Genomic DNA, 20,021 nt, shown 5'->3' with positions numbered 1-20,021 from the left:
TTCTCCAGATCCAGGTTCGAGTAAAGCCCATATCAAACAAAAGCGTTTTTTTTGTGTGTGTATGAACAAGCGTGTACACGCTGGAATTAGAATGCACGGTGGTGAATGTGAGAAAACAACAGACGGGCCATCATGCGTTTTCAAATTAGAACATCTAGTCTATTTTTCTCACATTTATGTGACGCAATGCTGGTAAAGTGAGAAAATGAACTGTTAGTGCATTGACATCTGAAATTGTGAAATGTATAGTTAAAAAGTGTTTAAGTTGAGCCGCCAGTACCAATAATACATACGCCTATTTGAAAACAGTAACTTTGTGCCTACCTTTGTTGATTTCGAGCACAGGCGTATAGCCTAGGCAGGTTACGGCTGGGGAACTCCAGGAACTCCGTTCAAGATAGAATAATGTTATGTAGAAATAAAGAATTTAGCTAGTCTCGTTCTAAGTGCTAGGGTGTATTAGCTACAACTCTCCTGATGTTCCTGAGCCAACATAACAACAGGAGGCAGGTACGGTGGCACCCGTAGGACATATATAAGGTGAGTCAAAAGGAGCGCGCAACAATAATAACAATAATTCACATAGCGAACATCACAAACACAAGTTAAGTTGGCATACGCTACGCAGTGCGATGTGACTTGGCGCCCTCTACTCACACGCAAAGTCTGTGTGGTTCCGGCATAACAGTACACTCACATTAACCCAGAACCACATTTTGTGCTCTTATTTGTACAATCTTACCTTCCTTTTTTAAGTGTCAATAAAGTTGTTCTCTCAAAATGCTAGTCCTATACATTTAATACAACAGCCCTCCTCAGTGGTTTTTACACCTGGTTTTGCAGACCGAACAGCAACTAGCTAGCCAAGATGGTATTACATAATGATGTTTCTGTGTTTGTCCTGAAGATTCATTTGAGGGTATATACAGTGCTAGAATACTACCCCTTGTCTTCATTAGACACAGGATGTAATCCTATTGTAGGTCCCATACTGTAGTAGGACAAACAGGACAGGCTTGCACCCCCCTGAGACCCTGACCTTTAGAGTTGGTGTTATAGACTAGACTCACAAAGATGACTTAAGCTCAGAGGTGCTGATAAAGCATGACTGCTCACGCTCAAAGCTGAGGATGTTTGTCTTTTTAGTTTTTTGACCATTCATGGGAATTTGCTAGCTTCATCAAAGTGCTGTGCTGTGCCCTCTTTTTAATTATTCAACCCAATTTGAAGGGAGCTGTTTAAAACCGCTCCTACTGTTGTTCATCTGTTTTAATGGTCTGGGTGATGGTCCCTCTCGGTCCATTCTGAATGTCATAAAGAGCAGCAACCGATTTATCATCTGGGGTTTCAGATAAACGGCAAGCGTTGTGGACGGGTGATAGCAAAGGGAACTGCAGTTGACCTGAAAGACTAACAGACATGACTACGTTCCTCAGCCTAGAATTTTAACCACTTAAAAATAGTTGTTCTTTAGGAGCAAATTTGGGGCGGCAGGTGGCCTAGTGGTTAGAGCGTTGGGCCAGTAACCGAAAGGTTGCTCGATCGAATCCCCGAGCTGACGAGGTAAAAATCTGTCGTTCTGCCGTAAATAAGAATTTGTTCTTAACTGACTTGCCTCGTTAAATAAATCAAATTAATTAAGAAAATGACCTGGCAGCTCTCTACAGACATTGCAGTCATAATTATAAAGTCAAATTTCTGTAATTATTTTGTGTTATTGACTAAGTTTTGTTTATCCCATGTGTAACTGTTATTTTTGTCTCACTTCTTTGCTTTATCTTGGCCAGGTCGCAGTTGTAAATGAGAACTTGTTCTCAACTGGCCTACCTGGTTAAATACATTTAAAAAAAGAATAAAATTAAAAAGAATGAACTGTTAGTGTCACACTGACGATGTACTCCTCCTCAAATCCCTACAGTTAAGAATACTGCATTAATAAAGTAGAACTTGTTCTCCACGCCAAGCAGCTCCTAGCTACATATTTCTTCACTGCATATGTTTTTTTTGTACACGTGGTTTTATAAATAAGCTGTGTGTTTGAGAATTCATTTCAACATTCTTTCTACCAACTGGCAAGCAGGCAAGACAAATATTTGCTATCTTAATTGTTCTTTTTTTTTTTTTGGACTTTGGCTTCTCCATAAACTCTTTGGATTTAAGTACATTTTTCTGTGTGATTTGTATTCCACACAGATTGTGCATTTTACAGACAAAACATGCTGTAGGTCGTCTCATCTTCGTTGTTCTATTCAATAGCTTATTAGAACCGTCAAACCACTCTCTTTATGTAGGCGAGTGATATTTCCAAGGATGTGGCCCCAGACAGGATGCTCTAGGCGTACTGCATCCTGCAGGTGATCTATCCTGGGTCTTTGGCCAAGAGTTGGGTTCCACCTACTCTCTGGCGCTAAAAAAAGCATCTCTTGGCAACAACGTGATTACAACATTGATTGTCAACTTGGTTCAGGTGATAAGACAATATGGGTGTTTTGATTGCATGCTTATCTCGATAGCATTTGAACAATGGACAAAGAATAATCCTGCCTGTCTTGTTGAAGATCTGTTTTGCAGTCATGCATCAAATAGCAGCACTTTAACTGGAGTTTCCCTGCATTTAAAAAAATAAATAATATTTCACCTTTATTTAACCAGGTAGGCCAGTTGAGAACAAGTTCTCATTTACAAAATGCAACCTGGCCTATGATAAAGCAAAGCAGTGCAACACAAACAACACAGAGTTACATATGGGATAATCAAACGTACAGTCAATAACACAATAGAAAAGTCTATATACAGTGTGTGTGCGCTTTTGTTTTTGCAGTGGCAGTGTCCCATGATTTCCATCTACTGCACGTACTACATTTATAGGGTTCATCAATTTTTTTTAAAGTATGAAATAAGTAATTGAAAATAGATGAGAGGCTGTGACTGAGCTAGTAAAAATTAGTTGTTTTTTTTATACATGTAAGATACATTTTTTTAACCCTGCGATCTAGTGTGTTATTCAAATTATTCAATATGCGGTATTATATATGATTAGCTAATGTTTCAAACATTTTGCGATGCATATTGGACACAGGTCTGCCATATCACATCATTAACCTTCATAAATGTACTCTCTCTCCCAATAATTGCCTCTATATTAATCATTTATCTGAATGATAACGACCAGGATGTTTAAAATCTCATTTAATTTAGCCTCCTGTCTAGATTGAGATGTGACTATTTCTTGGGTCGTTTCTTCTTAGACTGCTTTCATATACCCTTTTTATAGTGTACCAATTAAGCACAGTGTCTGTTGGGATTCTGTAGAAATGGCCTCCAGTAGACGGCAGACTTTATGTTGGGCGTGATAAACCTGTAATCAGAATGTGTGTCGGCTTTATTGTGCTGGTGAAGGAATGATACAGGATGGTTTTGACAGTGGCTTCCACTCAGCATTGCAGGGACCTGGCAGTCGTTGATAAGCCAGCTCTGCAGCCCCTAAAAAGGCACATTGGTGTAGAGTAGAATGAGGCAGTAAGATGCGAAGGGGAGAAAAAAGCCCTCTGCCTTTGGCAATTAATTCAACCATGCAGTTTCCTCACCATTACGTCAAAAACCCCAGAATCCTTTTAGTCAGAGCTGTGCTGGTAAAAGCGTTCCGAAGGAGACAATTCCACCCGCACCTACTGGGGCTTCTTTATCCCTACAGCTCAGAAACTGAAGTTAACTCTTGTGAAAAACTAGCCAACACAACTCTGTTTATGGTCAGATGCCAATCTGTCAGTCTGCTGTGTAATTTATGTATTTTAGTCCAACTATATAAAAGACTCAGAAACCCTTAGTCAATGTTTCCCATTTAATATAGTTAGCACTGTGAATTTCAATTTGAAATACCATTCTCGCCCTGAAATAATTTTGTTTTGGGGAGAAACTATCGGACCTCAACATTTGAGATATTTACAGAGTTTGCATGACAGAAGTCTGATGTGACTGTGCCTGACCTGAGATGGAGAAATGGGGTAGAAAAACAACTCAAGCAATTCTGTCATCTTGGCAAGAACACAGGTCTCCACTGTCACGTCTTTGTCTCTCTCTTTGTCACAACTTGAGTATGAAAGAAGGGCTGGTTCAAAGGTGACCAGAGGGGTTTTGAAACATTGCTGAAAGTAAATTTGTGTGTACTTTCTGCCAGTATTATATCTTAGAATTTTGCCCTTGGTGTATGAAACTATAACGCTCCAGTTGTTTTTATGCCCAAATTTCCTGATAATAATTTTTTTATTCAATTCAAAATGAGGCTAGTTTTTTTTATATCTGTTCATAATTGTATTAATCATTACATGTTGTATGGCAGAGGAACAATTATGTTTTGAGAATGAATTCCAACAGAAAACAGTGACACAATGCATTTCTATGAAGTGCCTAATAATACACTGAACAAAAATATAAACGCAACGTGCAACAATTTCAAAGATTTTACTGAATTACAGTATATAAGGAAATCCGTCAATTTAAATTAATTCATTAGGCAATAATCTAGGGATTTCACATGACTGGGAATACAGATATGCATCTGTTCGTCACAGATACCTTGAAAAAAAAAAAAAAAAAATTGATCAGAAAACCAGTCAGTATTTGGAGTGACCACCATTTGCCTCATGCAGCGTGATTTGATTTATTGGGATCCCTAATTAGCGACACATCTCCTTCGCATAGAGTTGATCAAGATGTTGATTGTGGCCTATGGAATGTTGTCCCACTCCTCTTCAATGGCTGTGCGAAATTGCTGGATATTGGCGGGAACTGGAACACGCTGTCATACATGTCGATCCAGAGCATCAGGATTGTCACAGTATCGCTGTGCGTTCAAATTGCCATGGATTAAATGCTATTGTGTTTCTTTGTCCGTAGCTTATGTCTGCCCATACCATAACCCCACCGAAGCCATGGGGCACTCTGTTCACAGTGTTGACATCAGCAAACTGCTCGCCCACACAACGTCATACACATGGTCTGCGGTTGTGAGGCCGGTTGGATGTACTGCCAAATTCTCTAAAACGACGTTATGGTAGAGAAATTAACATTCAATTCTCTGGCATCAGCTCTGGTGACATTCCTGCAGTCATGGCAATTGCACCCTGCCTCAACTTGAGACATCTGTGGCATTGTGTAATGATCATGCTGTTTAATCAGCTTCTTGATATGCCACACCTGTCAGGTGGATGAATTATCTTGGCGAGGGAGAAATGCTCACTAACAGGGATGTAAACAAATTTGTGCACAGAACCTGAGAGAAATAAGCTTTTTGTGTGTGTATGGAACATTTTTAGGGATATTTTATTTCAGCTCATGAAACATGGGACCCACACTTTACATGTTTTATATTTTGTTCAGTGTAGAACCATTCAAACCTAACGTGATTCAACTTCAACCAAATCAGCCATAAAGAAATGATCTCAAAGACTTACTTTGAGATCCGATTTGATAGTAAGTAACTAAACTAGTGGGAACTGGCTGGTATGGGCATTGGACATGGACTGGCTTTTAATGAATTGGCCAACCTTTAAAACAAATAATCTCTTGTCCCTGGGAACTCACGTTGGAGATGGTTTTCAATGTAGAGCAGAGGGACATGAGCTCTGAGCAACACATGACTAGTATGGAGACTGCTGGAGGTGCCTGGCCTTATGGTGCTCTCTGTAGACACATTGTTTTACCGTTCCCCCTGCTGGAAGTCAGTTTCCCTTCACTTCTCACTAATTAGAACGGGGGAAGTTTATCTTTCCTGTCTGCAGTAGTATGCGTCATTAAAACAATATCCAGGACAGAGCTCCTGACTTGGCTAACGAAGGACTGTCCGACATTTCGCTTCATAACAAAGCTTCAGGGTGCCATTATGTCGAGTACATAACTTTGTGTGTGTGTGTGTATATATATATATATATATATATATATATAATATTATTTTTTTAAATATATATTTTTAATATGAGCCGAAAATGAGTATATTTTTTCCAAACTATCTCCGTCTCTGCACTTTACTGTGAAGTGTAAAGTAATTATATTGTAGGACCCTCCTGTATGCTAATGCAGTGCTAATCTGGTCCTTAGCGAGTGTCTTAATGAGGCCGATGTGCCCTCCGTGAGTGCTACATTATGGAAATAACTTGCGTCGTGGGACAGCAGAAATGTAGCCTTATTTCCACTTTTAAAGCTTTCCTAACAAGGTATGTTGTCCTTTGAGGCCACAAGCAGAACATAAACAAACACACTAATGACTTGCATGGGGAGACTTCACAAGTGAGGTCCATGTTTCAGACAAAGTAACAGATGGTGGTAAATGGGCCATGGTGGATAAACTATTAAGCTGCTGGACTAGAGAAGAAGCCCGATCCATGTACTTCGACTTGTTGTTCTGAAACAAATCAAGATTGTACGTGGGCACTGTTCTATGTCCTATTCTATGCCTAGTGCAATGGAACATGTATGTTGATGTACTTGGCTGAAAAAGGAATCAAATCAAATCAAATTATTTGATCAATTTGGATTCATATTTTCCACCGAATGAGCATGTCAAAGCCTGCCGTGCATAATGTCTAGTGAAGATAATTCTCATCTATGGTTATATTTAGGGAAATACTTTAACCAGATTAAAACTAAATATATGTGCTGTATGGAGCCTTATCCCAATACTTTTATCAAATAAAATACAACTTGATTCATTTGCATGTATCTATGCCAGCTTCTATACCAAATATGAAATGTTCATCGTTGGCTAGGCCTCTCTGTCCGCGGCTAGGCCTCTCTGTCCGCGGCTAGGCCTCTCTGTCCGCGGCTAGGCCTCTCTGTCCGCGGCTAGGCCTCTCTGTCCGCAGCTAGGCTTCTCCGTCCGCAGCTTTGAATCAAAGTGTTGAGTGTTATTACAGCCTGTGTCACTCTGAGTAAACAGGAGGAGGGCCTCACTCTTTCCTCTGACATCTGCGCTGTCTCCTCAAACACTGCCAGCTTTGAAACACTGGAAGCTCCCCGCGTTGCTTTAAGGAAAACACTGACGCTTGTTTCCAGACAAAATAAAGAGCTGCTCTCGGTCGTTACAAGGGCCAGTTGATTTCTCATGTGGTAGAGCAGTTACCAAAGTCAGCCTTTCGAAATGAGCTCAGACAGAGAGCAACAGCACCCAGCCACAGCAGCTCCCAGAGAGAAAATTGGTAATGGAAGTTAAGATGCATCAGAGGCACCGCAAAGCTTACTGCCTGATGAGAATGAATGTTTAGATGTGTTTTAGTTTAAACCCGAGGAGATACGTCAACCTCCCCCTTTTGGATCTAAGAGGATGAGAGAGATGTAGGATCTGGTGGTTTGTTTGAGTTGAAGTCCGGTAATCTGCTTGCGTTGGGTTTCATCCTTTTGTAAACGTCTTGGTTGGATTGGTTCAACATGACTTGTCAAGGCCATTCTCCAAAAAAGAACCAGTGCATGAGTTAACAGAAGAGCTGGCTAACTGATTAACAGGGAGTGTCACAACAATGTTGTACCTGCATTGCCCCTGGAGTATTTCTGTTGTGCAGAGGTCAAGGGAACTGGAGAGGAGGAGACCTCATTCCCATGTTGGGAGGGGGTGGGGGCACCGGGAGGGAAGGCAAGGCCTAGCTGGTGCCCAGAGATGAGGCCTGCTCTGAAAGAGGCCTCTGTGTGGCAAAGCCTGTCATTACAGCTCTTTGGCTAGGCTGCGGCCAGGGACAATCCCAGCCTTTGTGCTCTTTTATTGCGCCAGGCTGTGTACTGTACTGAACGGCAGTGGGAGAGGCGTGTGAAAATCCCCTCCGCCCCAGATAGACTAGGGTACAGTTAGTCAGCTGGGGTTCAGTAAGACTAGGGTACAGTCAGTCAGTCAGCTGGGGTTCAGTAAGACTAGGGTACAGTCAGTCAGTCAGCTGGGGTTCAGTAAGACTAGGGTACAGTCAGTCAGTCGGCTGGGGTTCAGTAAGACTAGGGTACAGTCAGTCAGTCAGCTGGGGTTCAGTAAGACTAGGGTACAGTCAGTCAGTCAGCTGGGGGTCAGTAAGACTAGGGTTCAGTCAGTCAGTCAGCTGGGGTTCAGTAATACTAGGGTTCAGTCAGTCAGTCAGCTGGGGTTCAGTAAGACTAGGGTACAGTCAGTCAGTCAGCTGGGGTTCAGTAAGACTAGGGTACAGTCAGTCAGTCAGCTGGGGTTCAGTAAGACTAGGGTACAGTCAGTCAGTCAGCTGGGGTTCAGTAAGACTAGGGTACAGTCAGTCAGTCAGCTGGGGTTCAGTAAGACTAGGGTACAGTCAGTCAGTCAGCTGGGGTTCAGTAAGACTAGGGTACAGTCAGTCAGTCGGCTGGGGTTCAGTAAGACTAGGGTTCAGTCAGTCAGCTGGGGTTCAGTAAGACTAGGGTACAGTCAGTCAGTCAGCTGGGGTTCAGTAAGACTAGGGTTCAGTCAGTCAGTCAGCCGGGGTTCAGTAAGACTAGGGTACAGTCAGTCAGTCAGCTGGGGTTCAGTAAGACTAGGGTACAGTCAGTCAGTCAGCTGGGGTTCAGTAAGACTAGGGTACAGTCAGTCAGTCAGCTGGGGTTCAGTAAGACTAGGGTACAGTCAGTCAGTCAGCTGGGGTTCAGTAAGACTAGGGTTCAGTCAGTCAGCTGGGGTTCAGTAAGACTAGGGTACAGTCAGTCAGTCAGCTGGGGTTCAGTAAGACTAGGGTACAGTCAGTCAGTCAGCTGGGGTTCAGTAAGACTAGGGTACAGTCAGTCAGTCAGCTGGAGTTCAGTAAGACTAGGGTTCAGTCAGTCAGTCAGCTGGAGTTCAGTAAGACTAGGCTATATTCAGTCAGTCAGCTAGGGGGGACACTTCTTCTATTTCTTTAACTGCTAAACAAAATGACCCAACAATTTCCCCGGAGGCTTCGACCTCAGACCAACATTAACCTCTCAATAAAGCATTCAGGGTTTTGTGTTGTGGTTGAGCAATGCAGATTAGGTTGGTCAGGAGTCGGATGTGTGCGCTGCATGTCGTGGCTGGAGCACAGCGACGGCTTCATTGTTTTTGAAGTCACAACAGAGGATGCGGTTTATTGTAATCAAGCACTAACAGGAAGTCTGCCTCTGACATCATTAGTATACAAACCAATAGGCAAAACTGCCATTGTTATTTTCATTCGACCACCGAGGACGTCCTTTGTATCCCAAATGTCTGTACAGTTCATAAATATATGCTCATCGTCGAGTACGAGCTTGGTGTGTCAGTCAAACCTGGTGTTAAAAGACACAGAGAATGTTTTCTTTGATATCCTATGTCATGAACGTATATTCTAATCTAGAGAAATCCTCTTGTCTCTTGCATCAGGTTTTGACATCAGAAAGGGTCTTTATTTAAACATCCTTATTCTCCGAGTTTCCATTTGTAACAGTCTGATAACCCAATCCTTTCAGGAGTGCTGCCATTAGGATCGTCTGATGTGTCCTCTGTCTGATCCTCTGTCATTTTTTTTGTTTATCTTTCTGCAGTGCTCAAGTCTGGCTGGCCGAGCATGTATGCTCTCCTATTCTCTAATTGGATCTTTGTATTCATCTGGGGATTGACTCGACTTAGCTTTCAACAAATGTCAATCCAATCTTGCAATGGATGGATGCTTCCTTGGTAGCCTGTTTATATGTGGGCTTCTGGTAGCCTGTTTATATGTGGGCTTTCGAAATGCAGGCAGAGCTAGAAGAAAAAACAGCTCTCTGCCCCTGGGCTTCTACAGCAGCACGAACAAAGGTGTGAAAGCCTCTGCACAGGCTCGGCAGGAGCAACGCTTCACCCCGTCATGCTTCTGTTCTGTGAAGACATATCAAAACAAAGCCCATGGTTTCCAGTTAATGGTCATAAACCACAGTGTCCCTCTGTGACATCTAAAAGTCAATCACTTCTCCCTGTACCAGTACCAAGACCAGGCATTAGAATCCAGACTGGGCCTCTGGTGACTCCAATCAGAAGAGCTCTGAGTGGCAGATTGGCACATTGGCCCCAAGCCTGGGGACACCTCAGCTCAGTGGGCGTAATCAACACATCTCTGACTGCATGCTGGGGGCCACAGCCAGGAATTTGCACAAACCCTCCATCTTTTTATGACAGTTGAAAATCCCATTGAATTGTAGTGTTGTAAATATCCTACCTATTGTCTCCTGGCATGTTTATGGTGTGATGGAATTTAGGGGATGTAGTCTCTCCCTGAGCTGACCACTGTCTCCAGACAGACACTGACAGACACAGATAGGTGCAGACAGGCAAGCACAGGCACACCGACAGACAGACACACACACATCGACAGGCAGGCAGGCAGACACACACCGGCAGGCAGACACACACCGGCAGGCAGACACACACACCGGCAGACAGACAGACACACAACGACAGGCAGGCAGACAGAAACCTTTCCCCAGGCGTCAGGCTCTCCAGGGGGATGTGACAGGGAAGACTGTTTGACTTGTATATTGGATCTGAGTGAATGTCAGATTTGGGACTTTTCATTTACATTTGTCATGCAACATAATGGTTGTGTTGACATGTGAGTGAAGAAGTTTGATAGATTTCATGATGACCGAAACGTCCAACACATTTGGCTTTTACCAATTCTACTCCAAGTGTGCTTTTTCCAACTCATCAGACTATTCAATAAGCATTCCAGAAAGCATGAAAAATGATTTTCTTCTCACCTTCAATTAATAGACAAATTACATTGACAATTGAGCAGTTTTCATGCCCTTGTGTTGGTAACAAAATATTACAGCTTTCTCCCTCACACATATTCATTTTGCTGTCACCTGTGAGAAATGATTGACAGAAAAATTCTACTTGAAGGGAATTTAAATTTAAAAAAAATATACAATTTCATATTCATAATCTCCAGCACCACCCCAACATCACCATATGTGAAAATGACACGTTTCTATGTTTTGTAGTAAAAAAAAAGATTGAGGAAGATAAGTGATTCCAATGACATCCTCAACCAATTAGTAGACAATTAGGAGGCAAATAGTAAGCAATGCCTACTCATAATTGGTTAAAATCACACAATGCAGACCGATGTCATTGGAAACCCTCATCTTACTCTATCTGTTTTACTACAAAACATAGAAACGCTGAGTTTTCACATATGTTGATGTTGGGGTGTATTTTTAGTATTTTATTCGAATCCCCATTAGCTGTTGCAAAAACAGCATGGTGCTGGAGATGATGAATATGAAGTAGTATATTTTTGACATTTCCCTTTAAGAGCATATCCCTCCGAGCAGCTCTGCAAATACACAGGGATGTCTGACATTTTGTGCCAAAACAGACAGCACCATACACCTTCAAGCTGGCTTTTTAAGAGCTCTGTGTCCATGGCAACGGTTAACCCAGGAGTTGGATTTTTTATTCATAATTAAGAATGTTTGGGGAGCTGAGGGTGAGATGCCAGAAACCCAACAGCTCTGCCTCCTGTTTCTGTCAAGATTTCCATCAACAATTCACAAGGCAAAGGCAAGAGCGTTCAAAATGGCCTCATTTAACTGTCAAGCCACATAACCCTGCAAAACGTGTATGCCTTGCACATTTATTTAAGGGGTTCATATTGATTTCCAGGGAAATCTGTACGTTTCCCAATTAGTTCACCGAAAGTATACAGTAGGGCACATACATAGTTTTTTATTTAACTAGGCAAGTCAGTTAACCTCTCTTGGGTACGTGAGACGTTAGCGTCCCACCTCTTCAACAGCCAGTTTAACTGCTGGGTGCCAAATTCAAATACAGAAATACTCATTATAAGAATTCAGAAAACAAAACATATTTTACATAGGTTTAAAGATTAACTTCTTGTGAATCCAATCACGGTGTCAGATTTAAAAAATGCTTTACGGCGAAAGCATTCCTTACGATTATTTGAGAACAAAGCCCAGCAGACAAATCATTACAAACAGTAACCAGCCAAGTAGAAGAGTTACACAAGTCAGAAATAGAGATAAAATTAATCCCTTACCTTTGATGATCTTCATATGGTTGCACTCAGCAGACATTAATTTACTCAATAAATGTTTCTTTTGTTCGATAAAGTCTCTTTATACCCCAAAACCTCAGTTTTGTTCGCACGTTTTCTTCAGTAATCCACAGGCTCAAACGCAGTCAAAACAGGCAGACAAAAAAATCCAAATTGTATCTGTAAAGTTCATAGAAACATGTCAAACGATGTTTATATTCAATCCTCAGGTTGTTTTTAGCCTAAATAATCGATAATATTTCAACCGGACAATAACGTTGTCAATATAAAAGGTAAACAACAAAGGCACTCTCTCGGTCGCGCGCATGAAAAAGCTCTGTGACGCTTTAGGGTCCACTCATTCAGACTGCTCTTACTTCCTAATTTTTCAGAATACAAGCCTGAAACAATTTCTAAAGACTGTTGACATCTAGTGGAAGGCATAGGAACTGCAATTTGAGTCCTAAGTCAATGGATACTGTAATGGCATTGAATAGAAAACTACAAAACCAAAAAAATAACTACTTCCCAAATTGATTTTTCTCTGGATTTTGCCTGCCAAATCAGTTCTGTTATACTCACAAACACTATTTTAACAGTTTTGCAAACTTTAGAGTGTTTTCTATCCAAATCTACCAGTTATATGCATATCATATCTTCTGGGCCCGAGAATTAGGCAGTTTAATTTGGGCATGCTTTTCATCCAAAATTCCGAATGCTGCCCCCTACCCTAGAGAAGTTAAAAACAAATTCTTATTTACAATGACTGCCTACCCCGGCCAAACCTGTGCGCCGTCCTATGGGACTCCCAATCACTGCCGGATGTGATACAGCCTGGATTCGAACCAGGGACTGTAGTGACACCTCTAGCACTGAGATGCAGTGCCTTAGACTGCTGCACCACTTGGGATACAGTACGTACATAGGGGATTGTATTGACAAATAGACATGATCAATACGTCAATTTAATTGCAGTTTAGCTGTTTGTAAGGATTTGACATTCCCGTTCTCTCTCTAGGTATCTACAGAGTGTTCTCTGACAATGTTTTTTTCTCTTTCTTCATTTAAATCAACATTTTCCATCTGACATGGTGTTTTTTATTTAGGTCCAGTGTTTAATGGTTTGGATGGTTGGGTGATGTGTCACAAGTAGGAGCGGTCTTGTATTATAGCTCTGTGCTTTTATCACTAATAGCAATTCTCCTTTCCATAGCACTTGCTCCATAAAGCTTTGACAAGTGTTGCAAATCAGACATTTTTTAGTGCACAATAACAAATAATTCATGAAAAGTGCATTTTTATGTCAACCTTTCCTCACCTGCTGAGATTAGGCGTATCATAAAATAACACTACCTGCTGCTTGAATATCATCGAATAAGTTGACACTATAACATGAAATCATAATGATTAATTTACAAATCATAGATAAACCTCTATGGCAGCACTTCAAACTGTCATCTTCCATACCTTGTACCCAAAACGAGTTGTTTCTCTTCCATACCTTGTTCCCAAAACGGGTTGTTTCTCTTCCATACCTTGTTCCCAAAACGGGTTGTTTCTCTTCCATACCTTGTTCCCAAAACGGGTTGTTTCTCTTCCATACCTTGTTCCCAAAACGGGTTGTTTCTCTTCCATACCTTGTGCCCAAAACGGGTTGTTTCTCTTCCATACCTTGTTCCCAAAACGGGTTGTTTCTCTTCCATACCTTGTTCCCAAAACGGGTTGTTTCTCTTCCATACCTTGTTCCCAAAACGGGTTGTTTCTCTTCCATACCTTGTTCCCAAAACGGGTTGTTTCTCTTCCATACCTTGTTCCCAAAACGGGTTGTTTCTCTTCCATACCTTGTTCCCAAAACGGGTTGTTTCTCTTCCATACCTTGTTCCCAAAACGGGTTGTTTCTCTTCCATACCTTGTTCCCAAAACGGGTTGTTTCTCTTCCATACCTTGTTCCCAAAACGGGTTGTTTCTCTTCCATACCTTGTTCCCAAAACGGGTTGTTTCTCTTCCATACCTTGTTCCCAAAACGGGTTGTTTCTCCTCCATACCTTGTACCCTGTGAGAGGGTACCCAAAATGGGTTGTTTCTCTTCCATACCTTGTTCCCAAAACGGGTTGTTTCTCTTCCATACCTTGTTCCCAAAACGGGTTGTTTCTCTTCCATACCTTGTACCCAAAACGGGTTGTTTCTCTTCCATACCTTGTACCCAAAACGGGTTGTTCCTCTTCCATACCTTGTTCCCAAAACGGGTTGTTTCTCTTCCATACCTTGTACCCCGTGAGAGGGTACCCAACATGGGTTGTTTCTCTTCCATACCTTGTTCCCAAAACGGGTTGTTTCTCTGCCATACCTTGTTCCCAAAACGGGTTGTTTCTCTTCCATACCTTGTTCCCAAAACGGGTTGTTTCTCTTCCATACCTTGTACCCAAAGGTTATTTCTTCACCAATACATAATTTAATTGTCATTCTCTAACCAGCATTTGTTAATGTACAGGAAGCCCATGCAAACAGAGAGATGCAGCGCAGTGGTGTATCTCCTGATCCTCTTGTCCTAGCTACCTCGATATTTCATGTGATCTTGATGTATACCCATTAGTGTTAGCCCAGATCTGTCAAATCCTACTCAGGCCTTGGTGCTGAAACACTGGGCTGGGTTTAAACCGTGCCTCCCTCCCCATCACCACCAATGACATGTTCACTGACACCTCCAAACACAGCCAACCCCTCTGTGACTCAGACAGACAGACAGACAGACAGACACATTGATGTTTAGGATCCCTTGCAGTGGAGAAGATCACATCCCTCACCCTTTAGGTCTGTCCTCTGGTTCACCTCCCCATCACAGGAGGTTTGTTGTTGGCTGTTTTAAAGAGTTCAACCAGCTCTATGTATCATCCTGAGGTCTCTGGAAACCAACACATCTAAGTATTAAGGAGTGAAAATTGAATGGGCAATTCTAAAGCTTTGGCATTTTGTCATCTTTTGGGATTTTTGTAGATGTTCCTTTCCGGTTCATTCCCACAATTAATTTGCCACAATCTAATATTTGACTTGTGTCACATATTTATAATGTGCAAATATGGTTCCACAAAATCTGTTACCTTGTCAAACCTCAATTCAAGTGTGGGTGGGTCTGTGTGTGTGCCCTACATTTTCATGTTCGCACATACCAAGTGGGCTTTGGCGAGAGACAACATTTCCCCTTCTCTTAATTATGGATGATAATGTTGGGTCTAATTAATATCTGTTTCATTAATGTGCTCTGACACATTCCATCCCCCCATTGTGTCTTCAGCCCCACAGCTCCGGCTACTTGTGTGTGTACAACCCAACACTGGGATAACTCTCACAGCAAAGTCTTGGTTTGATTAACTTCCTTGGTATCTTATTATTTGTTATTTTTTCACAATATATTTCCTATTTTATAGTTGCAACATGTAAAGTGTTGGTTCCATGTTTCATGAGCTGAAATAAAGATCCCAGAAATGTTCCATACGCACAAAAAGCTTATTTCTCTCAAATTTTGTGTGCAAAGTTTACATTCCTGTTAGTGAGCATTTCTCCTTTGCTAAGAAAATCCATCCACTTGACAGGTGTGGCATATCAAGAAGCTGATTAAACAGCATGATAATTACGCAGATGCACCTTGTGCTGGGGATAATGTCGTTTTAGAGAATTTGGCAGTACTTCCAACTAGCCTCACAACCGCAGACCACGTGTATGGCGGTGGGTGAGCGGTTTGTTGTTGTCAACGTTGTGAACAGAGTGCCCCATGGTGGCGGTAGGGTTATGGTATGGGCAGGCATAAGCTACGGACAACGAACACAATTGCATTTTATCGATGGCAATTTGAATGTACAGATACCGTGACGAGATCCTGAGGCCCATTGTCGTGCCGTTTATCCGCCGGCCTCACCCCATGTTTCAGATGGTAACGCACGGCCCCGTGTCGCAAGGATCTGTACACAATTCTTGGAAGATTAAAATGTCCCAGTTCTTCCATGGCCTGCATACTCTCCAGATTTGTCACCAATAGAGCATATTTAGGATGCTCTGGATTGACGTGTACAATAGAAAATTGACTGATGTGAACTTCAACTCGGTAAAATGTTTCAAATTGTTGCATGTTGCGTTTTATATTTTTTGTTCAGTATACATGCAGTGATGGAAATGACTTACTGGACGGTATGTGTACTTACTTTCAATGGACAGAAGTGCACAAATAATTGACAGGAGTGTTTTTTTATAGAGAGCGGAGGGAGTGTTGTTGGCCGTGATGTTGGTTGACTCATGGTGAATCTTTCTTCTCTTCCAGAGTGTGGTGGAGAAAGTGTTTGTGGAGTTTAGCCACCAGGAGTTACTTCACTTCTACAACCAGGTCAGTGCTGTACGTTGGTTCTGCTTTCCACATCACTGACTCCTTAACACCCGCAGGCATGTTGCCTTTCTCCTAATTGTCAAACATTCTCTGTCTCCTTGCAGCTAGAGACAGTTCAAGCCCAGTTGGACTCCCTCACCTGATGCGGGTGCCATTCTATTTTCATATGATGACAGCTATGGAAGAAGCAGTGTTGTCATTAAAATTCCCCATGCACACTGACAGGACACCTATCATAACAATGTGATGGTATAATGAGGGAGATCTCACATTTCCCTGTTTGTTGAGTGCAAAGGATGCGTGTGTGTGTGTGTGTATATAACTGTAATCCAAACTACATTTCATCCTTCAATTAAACTATTTTTCTACCTGTGTTTTCCGATGTGCAACATGAATGTTGTTGTTGAAATTCAGGCAATGTTATTTTTAGGAATGTTTCTATATGAATGCTGATGAAATGTTACTAATGTACAAACACAAAACATGATATCATGTATATGTAATCTAAAGCACTAGAGGAATATAAAAAATGTTGTAATCTGAAAAGTGGCATTGTTATTTCTTCTCTTACCCCACCTGTAGTTTCATCAGATAGAAGTGCAGAGGCACAGTTCAAATCCTCATCTCCACACTTAGCAGGACAGACATTCCTAAACGAAGCACATTATTTTCAATTAGCTTTACAAAATGGAGCCATATTAAATGAAGCGTATTGTCCAACGGTCAAGGTTTCACCAAAACAGATAGCTACAGGTTTTTCTCTCCCAGGGTCTCACATTATCCCTTTCTCCTCACGTAATACCTGTCAAGTCCACATCACTCTGAACAAAAGAAGAAGAAACCGTTTCCCCTCCTCCTCCTCTAGAGAAAGACAGTAAAACACTTTATGGCCTTGTATCACATTTATGAAGGTTTTTATTGAGCAAAGTTTTCATTTCAATTTGCTGTTTCCTACTTAACAATTATGTAGCCTTTGGTTGTTTTTGTATCAAACTTAGCAGGCAGCGTCTGTGTTAATGGGATAATAAGCATGTAGAATGGGCTCTAAAGCTGTTGTAAAACGGATGAGTTAGTCACTCGCTTAAGAGTAGGTTCAGGCAGCTGCTACATGCTTCTTTGCCGCAGGCAGGACAATTTGGAGAATAGCTGGGGAAAAATGAAACCTTTGCTCTACTTTCGTCCTCTTTGGAGTGAAGATACCAGGCAGTGAGCACTCTGAACCTGATGTTGAAATGCAAAAAACATCAAAAGTCACCTCTCTCTAGAAAACCTCTCAAGAACTCTGTAACGACTGTTATTTTACCCAATTTACAGTTTTGTCACCATGTGGAAAAAAAAATCACCAAAGTCACTGCCTGAGGGAGCTGTGTGTCCTACAGCATGGGGAACAGATGGCTGCTCACATCCTGCCGTGGAAAAAAAGTATCCGTTCTGAGTCTCCAACTGAGAGAACAGAACCGAGTCCTACTTGTGCGTGTGTGTGTCAAGGCCTGCTGGACAGTAAACACGAAGCAGTCAGGTTTTTATGGACAATTATCAAGGGTGGCCTGAACCAGCCAGCTCAAATAAGTGGATAATGCACTAATCCTGGATAAGACTGGTTGACCACTGCGCAATGAGCGCTGGCCCTCAAATAATGGGCTGAGATGACGGCAGCTCTGGTACAAATGTGCCAAGCAGCAGACAGACAATTTAACCCAGTCACAAACTGACAACAAAAAAATAAACGGTCTGCACACAGTATTTAGTTGAGAGACTTGCGTGGTTAACCATAAAGATGGACAATAACATTGAAAACAGAGGGGATACTCTGTAGTGTGCAAGTCCATCTAAGGAACTCCACAAGTCTTTGCTCTCCACGCTAAAACTTCACAGAGAAGAACCAGCGCTTCCGCACATCAACACAACTAAGTTAAAGTCTCATCTTGCTTTTAGTGGCAGATAATAGGCAACAGTTTTGTCCACTTCTAACATGGATCTCCGTGTGGAGTTACGCAGCTCAAGTTAGGACTAGTCTGTGTAGTTTTAAAGCTCATGTTAGGCCTAGCCTGTGTGGTTAAAGCTGCTTATGTTAGGCCTAGTCTGTGTAGTTTTAAAGCTCATGTTAGGCTTAGCCTGTGTGGAATTACTCTGCTCATGTTAGGCCTAGTCTGTGTGGAGTTATGCTGCTCATGTTAGGCCTGTGTGCAGCAGGGCCTGTAACAGTGAGTGAGTGCTGAGGGACAATGTCTCTCAGACAATATATCAAGTGTTCTATGTCTATGGTGTGATTAATTATGTGATGTAACGGTGCGGTGGGTTAGGGTGGGGTGGGGGGTTCTGGATCCACAGCCACCTGGGACCGTGTGCATTACCAGACCTGAGGACACACAGCCCCACAACCCCACCAGCCCCCAACTTACTGTAATGTAGGGCCCACAGGGTCCTCTTCTCTCAGCCCGAGCCTCACCAACAATGCAGCCTCGTATCAAAATCTGACGCTCCCTTATCACATAGGTTCATGTCTTAAATCAGCAGAATGGGCCAAATCATCCGAAGTGTCTGGAAAACAAGTGTCATTGTTGCGGCTCCACTGCTGCTGTCCTTGTTGCCACCGACTGAGGTCTGAGTGGAGGCCATAGAGAATGATAGAGGCCTCTTGTGGCCAAAAGGCCGTAATAGTATGGGCAGCGCCCTTGAGGGCTTCCACCATTTTAATGTAGTCAACTGGGTGTGACTTCCAACTTCATTGGCTGGATCCCTCCTGGTGACCCTGTCGGAGTCATGTCCAACCGTGTCATCAGGAGGGATCAGCCAATTGTGAAGATGAAAACGATGTGAAGATGAAAAATGATTACTTTAGAATGGAGATTGCTTCAATGGCGCTGCCCATGCTGTCACAGATGCTATAATTGCACAGATAAATAGATGAGTCCTCTATCTATCTCTATGGTGGAGGCCGGTGTCTGCTGAGGACGTCTCCAGCCTTCTTGGCAGCACAGCGCCATGACAACACTAGCTTCTTCTTTCTTCTTCAGGCGTCGTCTTTTCTCTTCCACTCTGTTAGATCACCGCTTTAAGTCGTTTGCTCTCTTGCTTTCTCTCTCTCTTCCTCTCTCTCCCTCTGTTTACTGCAGATGTCCTTGTTTTTGTGTTGCTTGAAGCGTGGCGGCGCCCTCACTGAGGTGGCCGTTTTGTTGCAGTACATTGGGTAAATACTTGGAGACAGATGGGAGGTGGTGGTGGTACACATGGCAGGTTCAGGGAGAGAGGAGGTCTCTCCGCCCTCTGCTAACAGACTGAGGAGTGGCCGTCAGCCCAAACATACTGCTCAGCCCGCAGGCACTCCATCAAACAACCCCAGCTTTATTTTGATCTCCTTATTTATTTTGATATTCATTCGTGCCTGTGGTCATGCTGTGAGCCATATATCCAATGCTAACAAATTGAAGAGATAACACTACATGGTCAAAAGTATATGGACACCTGGTCGTTGAACATTCCATTCCGAGAGGTTGCAAGATCGAATCCCCGAGCTGACAAGGTAAAAATCCTGAACAAGGCAGTTAACCCACTGTTCTTAGGCCGTCATTGAAAATAAGAATTTGTTCTTAACTGACTTGCCTAGTTAAATAAAGTTATTATTATTTATTTTTTTC

General features: G+C 42.3%; 1 protein-coding gene across 2 annotated transcripts in view; it reads left to right on the top strand.

The window, feature by feature from the left end:
- commd10 (COMM domain containing 10) overlaps positions 1-16,929 on the top strand; it is a 39,092-nt gene extending 22,163 nt beyond the window's left edge. The window contains exons 6-7 of one of the 2 annotated variants that reach the window (XM_071404178.1): positions 16,321-16,383; positions 16,488-16,929. In XM_071404178.1, the coding sequence (XP_071260279.1) occupies positions 16,321-16,383; positions 16,488-16,526 (102 nt within the window). In that variant the 3' untranslated portion in view covers positions 16,527-16,929. Of the gene's footprint in view, positions 1-16,320; positions 16,393-16,487 lie in introns of both variants that reach the window. The other variant, XM_071404177.1, reaches the window with a different exon arrangement.
- Positions 16,930-20,021: the final 3,092 nt, after the last annotated feature.

Source organism: Salvelinus alpinus, chromosome 5 (assembly GCF_045679555.1).
Source record: "Salvelinus alpinus chromosome 5, SLU_Salpinus.1, whole genome shotgun sequence".
NCBI classification, from domain to species: Eukaryota; Metazoa; Chordata; class Actinopteri; order Salmoniformes; family Salmonidae; genus Salvelinus; species Salvelinus alpinus.
Note: the sequence above shows the minus strand (reverse complement) of the source record. Positions and strands in the feature narration are given on the sequence as shown.